Raw genomic sequence first — 14,854 nt, 5'->3', positions numbered from 1 at the left:
TTTGTAATTGCAGGGTGTTTTACATGTTTTCAAATTGGTACCCGGTTTTACCCCACCGATAGGGCAAAATCGGGTATTTTGACTTCTCCAAAAAATCTTGTTATCCTTGGTAACCAAATATTTTTTTTCAACAACTAGCCTCATTTTCTCATGGTTTAAGGTCTACTAAAAACTACTAATGCTCAGCAAATATTTTTTTATTCTCTGGTTTTTTATAGAAAAATAAATCCAAAAAAGTACCCGGTTTTACCCCACTTGCCCCTATATATATATTATTGATATATATGTGTGCGATTCTTTTTGGACGTTTTTAAAATTTTAAAATTTTATTTATTTTTTAGTTATAAACTCTAAATAAAGTACAAGAACATTATTACATTTGAATGTGTTTTATTATCATTATCACATTAATACATCAAACATTTTTTAAACATTTTATTCTTATTATTGCATGTTTAATTTTTTAAAATTGTTTCCATATTGTGTTGTATACACACATGCTTATAAAAAACATCTAAAAAATCATATAAGTATACACATACAAGAAATATAAATTAATATATTATAATAACAGCAATAAGCTCAAAATACTAACAATTAAATGGGAAAATTGGCAAATAAGAACCAAGGCGCAGGTATTTTGGTGCGCAAACTTATCATTGTTAAATTTTTGTAATAATGTGTATTTAAAAAATGTACGTTTCGGACCTTTTTTGGTCCATCTTCAGCATGGATAAAAATATATAGATTATATTGGAATTTTAAACTTGACATACACAACATTTGTTTTTGTAGTTAAATTTTGAATTGGAATAATCAGAAAGAGGAAGACTTATTAGAGCTCGCGTAGAGTCTGTACAAAATAGTGGACAACGTTTAAACGCTATCGTCACATGTATATCCATCAGTGGTTTACAATACAGGGTGTCCGGTAAAGATTGTGCTAACGCTCGTGAGCGGATAGAACACAGTAAACTGAACAGAACAGTTCTGTAACATTTTTTTCTATAAAGCTTAATAAAGGAGTTATTATTGAGTAAAGTCTGCCAATCAGCGCCGACCTTTAGCCACGCGCCTGGTAGTGTGCGTGAGCGCTCCGTCGCTACGGCGGCGCATACTACCAGGCGGGCGGTTCACCGACGTGCGTCCGGCTAAAAATTGGCGCTGATTGACCAAACTTTACTCAATAATAACTCCTTTATTAAGCGTTATAGAAAAAAAATGTTACAGGACTTCTCTGTTCAGTTTACTGTGCTCTACCCGCTCACGAGCGTTGGCATAATCTTTACCGGACACCCTGTATAGTAATGATGTAAATATGACCAACCATTTTAAATAAATACACATTTATTACAAAAATTTAACAATAATAAGTTCGCGCACCAATACCCACGTTTTGGCTCTTATATTTGCCAGTTTTCCTACTTCATTAATATATTATATTGTTACTGTTGTGAAAGTAATATTTAATAAGTTTATTCCATATTTTCACATTTCTTATTTCATTATATTACTTTTCATTGAAAATACGATCTTTAATATATGTTTATTTGCATTGCACGAATGAAAACTACAACATATTTACATTGATTATAATACATAAATACATACGTATCTTCTAAAAATGTGTGTGGATGTATGATATCACCGGTGACGTCATCCTTGGTGAAGCAGCGCTTCAGTCAATCGCTGACGGCCAGTGTATGACAACGTATCTTCTTCAGGTTAGTGCATTGTGTTATTTGATATGGTGTGTATCACTTTTTATGTCATTTATAATAATCTCATATATGTATAAACATGCATTTTGGTTACCTGCTTATTTTGAGAGAGGGAGAGAGAGAGAGAGAGAGAGAGAGAGAGAGAGAGAGAGAGAAAGAGAGAGAGAATCTTATTTTTTATAATAATTTTTCGTAATATATCATTTCTTATATTAAAAATAATATTACAACTACTATTTGAAAATTATAATTTTTAACCGATAATTGCGCTATGCAAATGCTCCTGCAAATATATTGCAGCATTAATATCATAATAATATTTTTAAATGATCTTTAATTGTCAAAGAAATTCAAAAAGCTTATTATTGTCGGTCACTATAATAATTTCTTTTTATAACTTCTGATTGTGAAGAAACAAATCATAGTAATCAGATTTATTGAGATTATAATTAATATATGATATATCTAATATATTAGATATTGCCGCGTGCATACTCTATCATTTTTACCTTATTCAATATTCCTCCCCCAATTCTGCAAAATTATATTATATATAATAAAAAAAGCAAAAATTCTAGTTTAAACTTAATTTCAGTATAACAAATTAAATATTTTGAGAAACATAGGAGAGGTGATAATTTATATAATGTAATAAGGTAAAAGTGTAAAAGTATAAATATACAATAATAAAATGAAAGGTTATATGTGAGCAAAAAATATTGTGCGCATGCGTTATGATAAAATACTATCTACGGCGATTGTATAGAAGATAATTTGTGTAATCTTTGTGTGGGCGAGTGAACATTAAACGAGGAGTTAGGTGGTAGATACGATTCAATCTTAATCGAAATCGTTTTAATAAATTTTTTACTCGCACCTTATACGTAATTCTCTCGTGTTTTGGATATTTAAAAATAACCTGTGACTATACAGTGACGCTTATTCACTCGTAGCGCCGTTTTCTCTGTCGATGTTTCGTTATATTTTCGCAATGCCAAACTTTCGTTGATTATCATTGATTTTAATATTTTTCAATAGCGTAATTACTATCTTTTATATGTATGTTGTATATATTTATCTTTCTACCTCTGTTTTATTTTTATGAAATTTGTAAATTTTTTTTTCAAGATGCACATGTAGTTGATAGAAACAATGTGCAAAGTGTTTTGTGTCTGGTATAGTTCTTATCGCGAACACATCAATATTTTAATTTTTTGATCACAGCAAGTACTAATATCACACACACACACGAACATATTGACTAAAATCTTTTTTACAATAATTATAATATAGTCATAAAATCATATTTAATTAATTTTTTATTCCAATTAAGAAATTTTTAGATATAACATCAATATAGTTATGCATAGAAAATTTAATACAACTCATAAGATCATTAATGCTGATTTTATCCTATATTTAAGGGGGCATACCCGTTTGAAACCTCGAAAAATGAGTATATATTTTTAGATTTTTTTGCAGCGCAATGACTTGTTGAAAATTTTTAATTTTTTTACAATATTAATACAATATTATTAACTACTTATATAAAAATTTTCAACCTAAAGTTTTTTTTTTTGAAAGTTATGCGAATATTTGCAGATTTATGTTTTCATGCATGATGTGCATGAAATTTTGGGCTACGTTCGATGGATTAACTTCAAATTTTACATGCGAGTTTCTTATAAGATTCCGAATCTGCCAAGCCTTTTTTTAATCCAATGCCCTATTTTTTTGTTATAAAAAAAAAGATGTACTTTCCTTCAAAAAAACCGAATTTTTTTTCAACGCGCTGCCATTCTTTTATTTTTTGAAATTTTGAAGGAACGCTTGGATAGCAGATAACTATTACAATGTTTAATAAGAAAAAACTTGGATTTTTTATTTTAGATATGATCTACGAATGTTTTCATGCATATCGTGCAGCCACTTAAAATTTGGAGGAGCTCCGCAAATATTCCCATAACTTTAAAAAAAAAATTTTTTTTAAGCAAAAAATTTTTATTTAAATAGTTAGTAATATTGTATTAATACCGTAAAAAAATTAAAAATTTTTATCAAGTCGTGCTGCAAAAAAATCTAGAAAATGTACTCATTTTTCGAGATTTCAAACGGGTATGCCCCCTTAACCAACTCAATAAAATAAGGATAAAATGTTACATTGATAAAATTTAATAAAAAGAAATTGACAAAAAAGTACAGAATTAAAATATCTTCTCTAGTTAGTCTCATCACTTTTCCAATAAGAGAAAGTAAATTCAAAGGTCTCTACGCACTATCGATCGTCGGACGAACTTACAGGGTGTGTCAAGATGTTCCAAAGCCATTGGAGGATATTTTATAATAGAATGCTGTTGTGTTTGATTGCTGTTTATTTGTGATATTTGTGGATTTGAAAAAAAACACAATTAAATATTGCATAAACTATAAATGCTTATACAATAATAATATTTTTGAAAAAATTCCAATCTCTCTCTTAATAACTACTTATTGAGAGATTGGAATTCTTTCAAAAAATATTATCTATTTATTTTTAATAATATTATTCATATTATCTATGATATTTATTTATCTTTTACACACATTAGATTTCTTATGGTTCATCAGAAAAGGCGATATACAGGGTATATCAGAGCACCCGTACCAGGCATTTTTTAGGAAACCTACGCATTTTCAAAAAAATAATTATTTTCAAGAAAAAGTATGTAATTATTTACAATATATATTTTATAACAATTATTTATTTTTTTTACACTAATTGTTTTGTCTTATTATTCTGTACATAAAAGTATGGTAAATATAGCGAAAAGGGGACCAAGCCCCAATGACCTTGACTTTGACATATGTTGTCAAGGACATAATTCTGAGTAACTTTTTCTTCTAATTTAATCGTCGCTCGTTGCTTATTAAAAAGTTATTAACAAAAAAAGTTTGAAATATACCAAAGTACATGCGTGGACAGGAAGCACGCGCGCGCACGCACGCACACACACACACACACACACACACGGGGGGTTGCAAGGAGGGCCTTCGGTCCTCCTCCCGCATCCAACCGGTCGGTAGGCAGGGTGGACCTCGCTTTACAACTTACAAAGTACATGCTACATTGTAAAGCGAGGTCCATCCTGCCTACCGGCGGGGAGGGTGCGGGAGGAGGGCCGAAGGCCTCCCTTGCACCCCCCCTTCCCCCGTGTATGTGTGTGTGTGTAACTTAAATATCCAGTTTTTCATTGTCAGATTATGTATAAATCTTGATTTTTACAAATTTTTGTTTGTTAATAACTTTTTTGTAAACAACGAGCGACGGTTAAAACCTTCTGAGAGTTACTCAGGGCGATGACCTTGACAACATATGTCAAGGTCAAGGTCATTGGGGCTGAGTCGCCTTTTCGCTATATTTACCAAAAGTATTACAGTAAGATTATCGAAAACTAAATATTTGACGAGATATTTTATTTTTTATATCAAAATATGTCAGACTAAAATATAAAATAACTCGAGAAATACTTAATGAAAAAATACTTTATTATAGTGTTTTGAAAAGCTCTTGAGATAAACTATAAGAATATGCAATAAAAAATTGGGGTTTTCATTAAAAAATTTTAATGTAATCTTTATATGATCTTAACAATACTCTTCAAGGTCATACTAATATTGCTTCGTAACGCGTTACTTGAAACCTTACAACTTTGGTATGAAACAATTTTCTCGAAAATGCGTAGTTTTCTTAAAAAATGGCACGGGCGCCCTGTATAAAACTTTCAAAATATAAATGCAGAATTTGGGAAGGAGGGGGGATAAAGAAAGAGAGAGAAAGAGAAAGAGAGAAAAAGTGTGTGCGTGCGTGCGTGTATGCGTGTGCGCACGCGCGCGTGCTGAATAAAATCTCGATAAATTACGATAAATGTATAATACAATATATAGAAAAATTATCTTTGATTTTTTCAGAACTGAAAAAATAAGGCAACAATGTCTCATTCCGTGACAATTAGAACACAAACAGTGACGGCTAGTTCGTCAACGATTGTCATCAACACTGGCTATTTAAAAAGTTGGAGTGGTATTTTAAAATTCCTACAATTGGTATGCGCCCTTACTATTACATTCATTTATTCACTTCGATTATTATTTTCATTATGATATCTTTATCAAGTAAAGTATCTATTACATACATTTTGATATAAAATATTTGCTTTAATTAATTAGTAATAATTAATTTTTTCCAACAATACTACAACAGTATAATATAATTCTGAACACAAATAATTTCAGAGTTTAACCATTTTTACCGCGCAGATATTTAATTAAGATGAATATTTGTCATTTAAATAAAAAAATCAATATTACTGTTAGTTAAATGTATATAATTTACAAAAGATATTCAGGTAATCTTGTAATCTTTAAATGGTATTCGCATTATCGCGCGCGCGCGCTGCAATATCGCTTTCGGCTATATTCGCACATATTTACTTATGATAATGGTATCAATATGTGATTTCTATTGTGATGATAATAATGTGAATTCTAAAATATTTCGTTATATTTATATTAATATATTTTGTTAGTCGTATTAGAGGTGTGTGTATATATATATATATATACAGGGTGTTAAATTTCAAACGTAACAGGTGGAATATCTCGTAAACAATGCATTTTAGAAAAAAATGTTTCGTACAAAAATTGTATGGTTTAGGAGGAAACATAACATAGTATTATTCATATAACCTTGGGCGGCGTCTCCAAGGTCAAGTGGAAGTGAGAACGAATTTTTTAAACGGAAACCCATTCTTAAATTTATAGATTTTAAGATATTTCAGTGGATACATTAAAATGGCCTACCCTGTATATATATGCATATATATAATTGATATTTCCATTTTTTACCAACAGGCGCTGGGCATAGTTTGCGTAGGGATTATTGGTAACGAATTTAATACTTATCCTCCTCGGACTACGCCAGAGTGCTTCTTTCTTGTCATAACGATTACTTTTATGATTAACACTTCCATACTTCTTCTCAGTTGTTTGATATCTCTTTCTACTGCATCTATCATATCAAAAACGATCTATGTAAGTACTTTTAAACACATACATATATATATGTATATGAAAAAATGTCATTCAATATGTTCGACTTGTATTATATTTACATGAAGAATTATCTCCATTTTGCTTGTACCACAATTTATGATATACCTTGTATGATATATATCCCATACACATACACGCGTTTATATAAATTACCTGTTACATATAACTTGTTCAATTTATAGATTATTTGTATATTGCTCAATAGATGAGAAACAATTGTTAATGAGAAAAATTGCATTAAAATTTGTTTAAATGACATCAAAAATATGAAATTTAAGAAAACAGTCGTTTCAATTAAAATTTATTATGCAACATTATGTTTATTGACATCAAAGATTTTAAACTTTCAGGAACTCCTTTATCATTCCATTGCATTTGGATTATTACTTGCGGCCTCATTGACGCTATTGGTGCACGTCAATAATTATAGGCGTTATAACTACGAATTGTTGTTAGGTGCATCTGTAAGTACAATATTATATTCATAAAAAACAAAATTCTTAATTAAGTCGTTTTTCTCAAAAACAAAGCCTCGTATAAAAAAATTTTATTCTACATTTTTTACTTATTTTTTCATATAGAATCATCTCCTTCCCGCTTGTACCACCAATTCCGAGACACTCTATATATACACTACTTAAAAAAAAAAATAGGGAACACTTTTCATATCCTAAAAATTGGGCTATTTTCAAACCACTGAAACTCGACGAAAAATCATCGTAGACATAAAATTAAATAAGCTATCTGAAGCTTGAAATTTCAACTTTAACGCCATATCGGTGGTGTAAAAAAATTTTTTTTTCTTCCTTGTTCTGTGCTTTAAAAAAAAACACATTGTTTTGTTTCTTAAAATTATGTATTTTTGACACTCTGCAACTCGATAAAAAAAATTTCTCTCGGAAAATTCAATTTAAATTCCATAAACTACAATATTTTGCCTACAAAATGCTTTTTTTTAATTTTCCTACGATTTTTTTTGACCAAGTTACACAATTTTGAAACTAAACCCGTATTTTCTAGAAATGAAAAAATGAAAAAAAAATTTTTTAACTATCGATATCATGTCACAGTTGAAAATTCAAGCTTCAAAATGCTTTTTCAATTTTTTGTCTGCGATGATTTTTCGCCGAGTATCAACATTATTTCTAAAAATACAGGTTTAATTTCAAAATAGTATAACTCGGTCAAAAAAAATCGTAGGAAAATTTTTAAAAAAGCATTTTGTAGACAAAATGTTATTGTTTATGGAACTTGTGTTGAATTTTTCAAGATAAATTTTTTAAAACTATGAGTATAGGCTCTCAAGATCAATACTAATTAACATACAAATAGCAATTTAGAGCCAGCGCTGATTTCGAGGCGCATATTTTATATTAGTTATAAATTAGACATTTGTCATATTTTAAAAAACGAAACGAACGTTTCGGTCCCTCTTTTGGACCATCTTCAGCGTAATATAAATATCGAATTATCAATGTCGCAAATTGTTGCGAGTTATGTAGTGAGTTATATAAATATAAAATATAAATATGAATATGAATATAAATTATAAAAACCGCTATTTGAGCCGAATGTGTTATCGATAATTATGTCGCACAAAAATACATTAAGTTAGACAAATTAAAATCGGATAAAAATACTCAAGTTTACGCGGAATTTATAACGTGGGTCCGCAAATCTATCCTTCGGTGCTCTGTCTATATTCGAATGGAAGATGAACATCTTACTCCAGACACAGAAAAATACATACTATATACAAGTAAATATTACTTGTTTAAAGTATTTAAAAAGTTCATATATCCGCAAATCTATCATAAATTCATCATAAGCATCAAATTTATTCAAAATATATTCTGAATCCTAATAAATTTAATATTTCAATCAAGAATATTAAATTATATAATTGAAAGAAATACATTAAATTTTTCTGATCTAATAAATTTTCTTACATTAAATTAACCATATCTGACTTTTCTTCGATAAAATTTTATAATATTCTTCAACAAAAAATATTTACTTTTTTTGAGTACATGATAATGAGTATTTCTAAAATTTGTGACAAGTCTATTTTAAGACTATTATTAAGAAAATATTCTTTGTTAAAGATAACTGTTAATTAAAAGAAGTAAAGTAAACTGAGTAATCATTTTATTTAGCAATAGAATAATATTTTTCTGTGTGCACTCATGCTTCAACGAAACGCACTTCTTCCTCGGGTGACAAACCAGGAAGTGTTTGTATAAGTGTATATATGAGTTGGTATCTAAACTTCCTGGAATTGAGTGAGAGCCGATCACAGAAAAATCACATTGGAATAATTAATTTAAATACCTTAAGAATAGATAAGATGTAAACTGAGTCATGTGTTTTTTGAAACTTCAACTTGTCCGGAGTGTTCCCCTAAGGGGGAACATTATCCGACGAGGACACAAGAGCGACTGACGGATTTTCAAGACAGTTCCGAATATAACAAATAAGCAATGTGTCTTTATTTCAAAATAGGATTGACCCTCAAAGTTTTGGTAATTTTTCGATAACGGTCGCATAAATGTCAGAGAAGCGATCTGTATCTGTTTGCAAATTAAGACTGTTTTTTTGTCTTTTGATATACATCATCTCAGAAATTAACCGTTTTTGGAAAAATGGTTCTCTATCAAGGATTTCAATTTCGTCCCACTTAAATTCGTGATCAAACTCTAGTCTGTGGTCAGTTATGATCGATTGATTTGCTGTGTTCCTTTTTATAAGATTTCGGTGTTCCGAAATTCTTGTAGATACACGTCTGCGAGTCTGTCCTACATATGATGCGCGTCACAGTCATTACAATTAATTTTATATACTACATTATTGACTTGGGATTTAAATATGTTATCTTTGTGAGCTTTAATGTGTTTCCGCAATTTATTAAGACTGCAATAGGCCAATTTAACATTGAGGTCTTTGGTGATGTTAATACATTTTTCGGAAACCGAAGGAATGTATAGTAACGTAAAATACGATACCGTTTTTTCTTTATCTTCCCTATTATCACTATTTTCTTCATTCATATTAAAAACTGTAAATTTATTAAATAATGTTTTAAGCCATTGATGAAAAATTTGAAATATAACAGTTAATGGATATGAGTCGTCGAGTAAAATTTTTATGATGAAATCGATATTTTTGAAATGGAAAGACGGGTGTGATAATAAAAAGACCCTATCTATAAGCCCGATCACCGTGCCTCTTTTTTGGCAGAGTGGATGCTGAGAAAAGAAATTAAGGTATCTTCCAGAGAACGTGGCTTCATGAAACCAATCCCATGAATTATATTCATATTTATATTTATATTTTATATTTATAGAACTCACTATTGTTGCGACATTGATAATTCGATATTTATATTACGCTGAAGATGGTCCAAAAGAGGGACCGAAACGTTCGTTTCATTTTTTAAAATATGACAAATGTCTAATTTATAACTAATATAAAGTATGCGCCTCGAAACCAGCGCTGGCTCTAAATTGCTATTTGTATGTTAATTAGTATACATTTTTTTATCGAGCTGCAGGGTGTCAAAAATACATAATTTTAAGGAACAAAACAATGTATTCTTTTTTAAAGCACAGAACACGGAAAATAAAAAAAAATTTTAAAACCACCGATAGGGCGTTATAGTGAAACTTCAAGTTTCAATATGCTTTTTTAAATTTTTGTCTACAATGGTTTTTCATCGAGTTTCGGTTTCATCGAGAGCGGTTTGAAAATAGTCCAATTTTTAAGGTATGAAAAGTGTTCCCTATTTTTTTTTAGTAGTATATGTATATAGTATAAACAGGATGTCCCATTTTATTTTTGTCAGTCAAATATCTCGTTATCACGTAATTTTAGAAGAAAATGTTTTAGACAGAAGTTGTATGATTTCAAGGGGGACATAAGATGATGGCAACGATTTGATCTTGGATAGTCATTCGAAGGTCACGTGAAGGTCACCTTCTTAATCTGACATATTTTGATATAAAAAATAAAATATCTCATAAAATATTTAGTTTTTGATAATCTTACCGTAATACTTTTATGTAAAGAATAATGAGACAAATCAATTAGTGTAAAAAAAATAACTGTTTTCAAGAAAAAGTATGTGATTATTTACAATGTATTTTTTTAAACAATTATTTGTTTTTTTTACGCTAATTGATTTGTCTCATTATACTGTACATTAAAGTATTACGGTAAGATTATCAAAAACTAAATATTTTACGAGATATTTTATTTTTTATATCAAAATATGTCAGATTAAGATATAAAATAACTCGAAAAATAGTTAATGAAAAAATACTTTATTACAGTGTTTTGAAAAGCTCTCGAGATAAGCTACAAGAATATGCAATAAAAAGTAGGCAGTTCCATCAAAAAAATTGAAGGTGACCTTCACGTGATCTTAACGATGCCATCCAAGGTCAAACCAATGACACCATCTTATGTTCCCCTCAAAACCATACAATTTTTGTTTAAAACGTTTTTCTCTAAAATGCTTAATTTTTTAAAGAAAAGGGGTGTACGGGTAGTCTAGGACACCCTGTATATATACAGGGTGTTAGAAACGGTCAAATATTTCGTAAACAATGCATTTTAGAAAAAAATGTTTCAGACAAAAATTGTATGGTTTCGAGGGGGACATAAGGTGGTGTCATTAATTTGACCTTGAATAGTTGCTTGAAGATCAGGTAAAGGTCACCTTCAATTTTTTAAATAGAACTGCCTACTTTTTATTCCATATTCTTGTAGCCTATCTCGAGAGCTTTTCAAAACACTATAATAAAGTATTTTTTCATTAAGTAATATATTGTGTGAAAATAATTTATTGATTTTTATTTAGATTTGCGGTCTAGTAAATGCCGGTTTGTATCTCTTCAGCACGATTCTTGCCCTTCGTACTTATAGAGGGTTCTAAGCGATTCAATTATACGACAACGATTTTTTTTAAATGAAAAAATGACTCTTATCACGTTTGGTTTTTACAAACCAAATTTATATATTGTATAAGAATTTTATTTAATTAAATTAATATATGCATATATATATATATATAAGTTGCGTATATAATATAATAAATTTTGACTTTGTCTAATATGTTAAATATATGGATAATGATAAAATGGTGAAGAATATTTCTCCGTTTTATATGTTTCATAAATCTTCGAGACAGTATTCTTATACTCTTCATTTTTATACGATAATCATTGACCTGTAGACAAAATTACAAAACTGTAATGTTCGCTATAGAAATGTCATCTAATTATTTATTTTAATTTTAAGTATATAAAAGAATTTTTATACTTAAAAAATTGTTTTTCTTTTTCACATAATATAAATAGCGGGTTTGGTTTTCTTTTCTCATAATATAAATAGCGAAAAATATACGATTTCTCTTTACGTTATCTAAAATTTCAATTTGTCTGAATTTCTTATTGTATATGTTTTAGATCGAAATGTGCATTTATATTACATTCTTGATTTATATAACTCACTTTATATATTACGACGTTTGATTATGATTTTTACGACTAATATAACTTTATGGAATACATAGTATGTAGATATATTTATTTTATGCGTGTATATAATATTTATGTTTGTTAAGTGAATATTCGAATATGTAAACATGTACGATTTAATTTTTACTAGGATTTAAACAGAGAATCGAACAAATTTGACGTGGTTGATAAATCATAAATTGATCAATCAATTATAGATTATAAATCATTGTGTTATTTTTATTTTTTCTCTGTATATCATTGGAAAAACATTCTAAGTGACGATACAACATTTTTTCAATCTTCACAGATAATAAGTTTTCCAAATTATGTACTGGTTTTTTCCTGTTAGTACATTCTATGTATAATGGAAAATAAAACATATTTTGAAACATAACATTGCTATTTAATAAAGCATGCTCATTATTCTATACGTCTATTAGAATATATTAGAATATTTTTAAAATTGTCCGCAAATATTTAAAATTAGAATAAATAACTTTATAAATTCTATTCGTGTGTGTAGAGAATTCATAGACTTGCCTGAGAGAGTAGACTTGGGATTTATATTACCAATAATTTTATTCATCTGTATGAATGTCAATTTTAAACAATAACTAGCACAACACAATGCGCGTTTCGCGCGCTCTATTAATTCATCCGGTCGCGTTAGTAAGTTCTCTTATGTATACTAAATATATATTTATATAGATATTATGATCTTTATGATCATGTTAATGATGATATTTCTATCCATATTAAATACATTTTCTATATATTTGTTGATAAAAAACCGTTTTATTTAAATTTATTTTTTAATTAGAATTAGAAGATAATCATAGGAGGATATATAGTAATTTATTCTTTTTATTTTTTTTGTTTTTTTTTTAAATTAAACAATTCTTTTTTATTCAAAATATTTTTTCTATTTATAAAATTAAAAATTTTTTCTATTTTTAAATTGAAAAGTCTTTCAGTGACTTTTATTTTAAAAGCTTTATTATATATAAAATTAAATATTTTGTAGTATTGGAAGAGTTTGTCAAAACAAATTTTACTGAAACACATAATAATAAATTGAATAAATTTATCGGTTGCGGGTCAATAACAGAGATGGCATTTATAAATTAGAAGTTTATATAATAAATTTTTTTGCCGCTGCCACGGAAGAGATGGATGCTTGGTTCGTGCCACCTCCCGCCTTAAATCCCCCCCTCGCTTCACTCTGCAGTGTACATCTGTGCCAGCGTAACATACAGGTTAATGTTAAATTACTTTGTAAAATAATCAAATTAATATTATGATTACTTTTTTGGCAGTATTTTAAACTCATTAGATATAAAATAAAAATACAAAAATAATAAAATATACTATATAAAAGAATTGAAGCAACTAGTTTGCATGTACAATCCTAAAATTTAGTTTGCTTAAAACTTTATACAATTAACAAATTAATGTAAAACTTACAAATTGTGTAACTGCTTCATCCGTGTCATATAGTAAAGCCTCAAAATCTTTTATAGCTTGAATCGTGCGTAACGGTAAAATTTCGGCAATCAAGCTATCATTGCCCTTTGTTGCAAGAGGAGCGCGGCTCCTCATAACATCTTCCATTCGGTTAACCAATTGTTTTATGTCCCTTAAGATTAAATTGGACGTAGCTTGTGTGCGTGTTATTTGTTCTTGTCTACGTATTATTTCTTGCTGTGTATGTATCACTTGATTGAAGTATTCTGCAATGTACAATTTATTTCTTATTATACATGTTTTTATATTACTATTTAATTAAAAGCCATCATACGCATGTATTAATACATACTTTTTATATTGGAGTCTGGTATTTCATGAACTATTTCTTGCAGTTCTTGCTCTTCATGGTCTTCAGCTAATGAAACACAATCTACAAAAAAGAAATATTAGACATATTATATATATAAATATCATAACTAATTTTTGTTGACTCTATATACTTATGACCATCAACATATAGAATGGATTGAACATCGATATATAAGCGGATAGACGCCAGCTGTAGAAAGAGAGGTACTATAAGAGGCTTTTATCTAGCACTTTTTTGGTCATTTTTTCCCCCTCCAGTGTGGATGATCAATAAGGTGCTGGTTAAAAGCCTCCTATGTAGTACCTCTCTTTCTATAGCTGGCGTGCGGCTTCTTATTCGATGCTCAGTCCATTCTATATGTCGATGCTTATGACAATATATATACCTCCAAATATTATGGGTATATCATTAATCTGATGTATTTCCTCAGGTTTTGTACAAGAAATTTTCTTTTTCTCTGGAAATGTATACAATATGTAATAAAAATCAAAATATCATAGATTATAATAATACCACATATTATACATACCACAAGAAGGTTGTGAAAATGGAATCTTGCGTACTGTGTCAATCACATTTTTGACGCTTTCGATTTCATTGTTAGAAAAATTATTCAAGGTTAAATTGTCCGGACATGGTGGGAAAGCAGATATAATTTTATTCGTACTGCTTGCTTTCTCTTTCCC

General features: G+C 28.9%; 2 protein-coding genes across 3 annotated transcripts in view; one reads left to right on the top strand and one right to left on the bottom strand.

Annotated features, from left to right (window-relative positions):
* Positions 1 to 1,639: 1,639 nt before the first annotated feature.
* Positions 1,640 to 12,723, top strand: LOC115240540. Of its 2 annotated transcripts, none has more exons than XM_029815753.1 (5): positions 1,640 to 1,724; positions 5,670 to 5,804; positions 6,612 to 6,791; positions 7,163 to 7,276; positions 11,671 to 12,723. In XM_029815753.1, the coding sequence occupies exons 2-5, from the start codon at positions 5,691 to 5,693 to the stop codon at positions 11,743 to 11,745; spliced, it is 483 nt and encodes a 160-aa protein (XP_029671613.1). In that variant the 5' UTR covers positions 1,640 to 1,724; positions 5,670 to 5,690; the 3' UTR covers positions 11,746 to 12,723. The 2 variants fall into 2 exon arrangements, with proteins under 2 accessions (XP_029671613.1, XP_029671614.1); XM_029815754.1 differs by having other exon boundaries at positions 1,672 to 1,750.
* Positions 12,724 to 13,511: 788 nt separating this feature from the next.
* The window catches only part of LOC115240535, a 2,108-nt gene continuing 765 nt past the window's right edge, over positions 13,512 to 14,854 (bottom strand). The window contains exons 2-6 of the mRNA XM_029815747.1: positions 14,698 to 14,847; positions 14,554 to 14,625; positions 14,148 to 14,228; positions 13,796 to 14,061; positions 13,512 to 13,566 (exon numbers count right to left, since the gene is read on the bottom strand). Of these exons, the coding sequence (XP_029671607.1) occupies positions 13,549 to 13,566; positions 13,796 to 14,061; positions 14,148 to 14,228; positions 14,554 to 14,625; positions 14,698 to 14,847 (587 nt within the window). The 3' untranslated portion in view covers positions 13,512 to 13,548. The remainder of the gene's footprint in view (positions 13,567 to 13,795; positions 14,062 to 14,147; positions 14,229 to 14,553; positions 14,626 to 14,697; positions 14,848 to 14,854) is intronic.

The sequence above is a fragment of the Formica exsecta genome, unplaced genomic scaffold, assembly GCF_003651465.1.
Source record: "Formica exsecta isolate Colony F162 unplaced genomic scaffold, ASM365146v1 scaffold440, whole genome shotgun sequence".
Taxonomy (NCBI): Eukaryota; Metazoa; Arthropoda; class Insecta; order Hymenoptera; family Formicidae; genus Formica; species Formica exsecta.
This window is presented reverse-complemented; position numbering and strand designations above follow the sequence as displayed.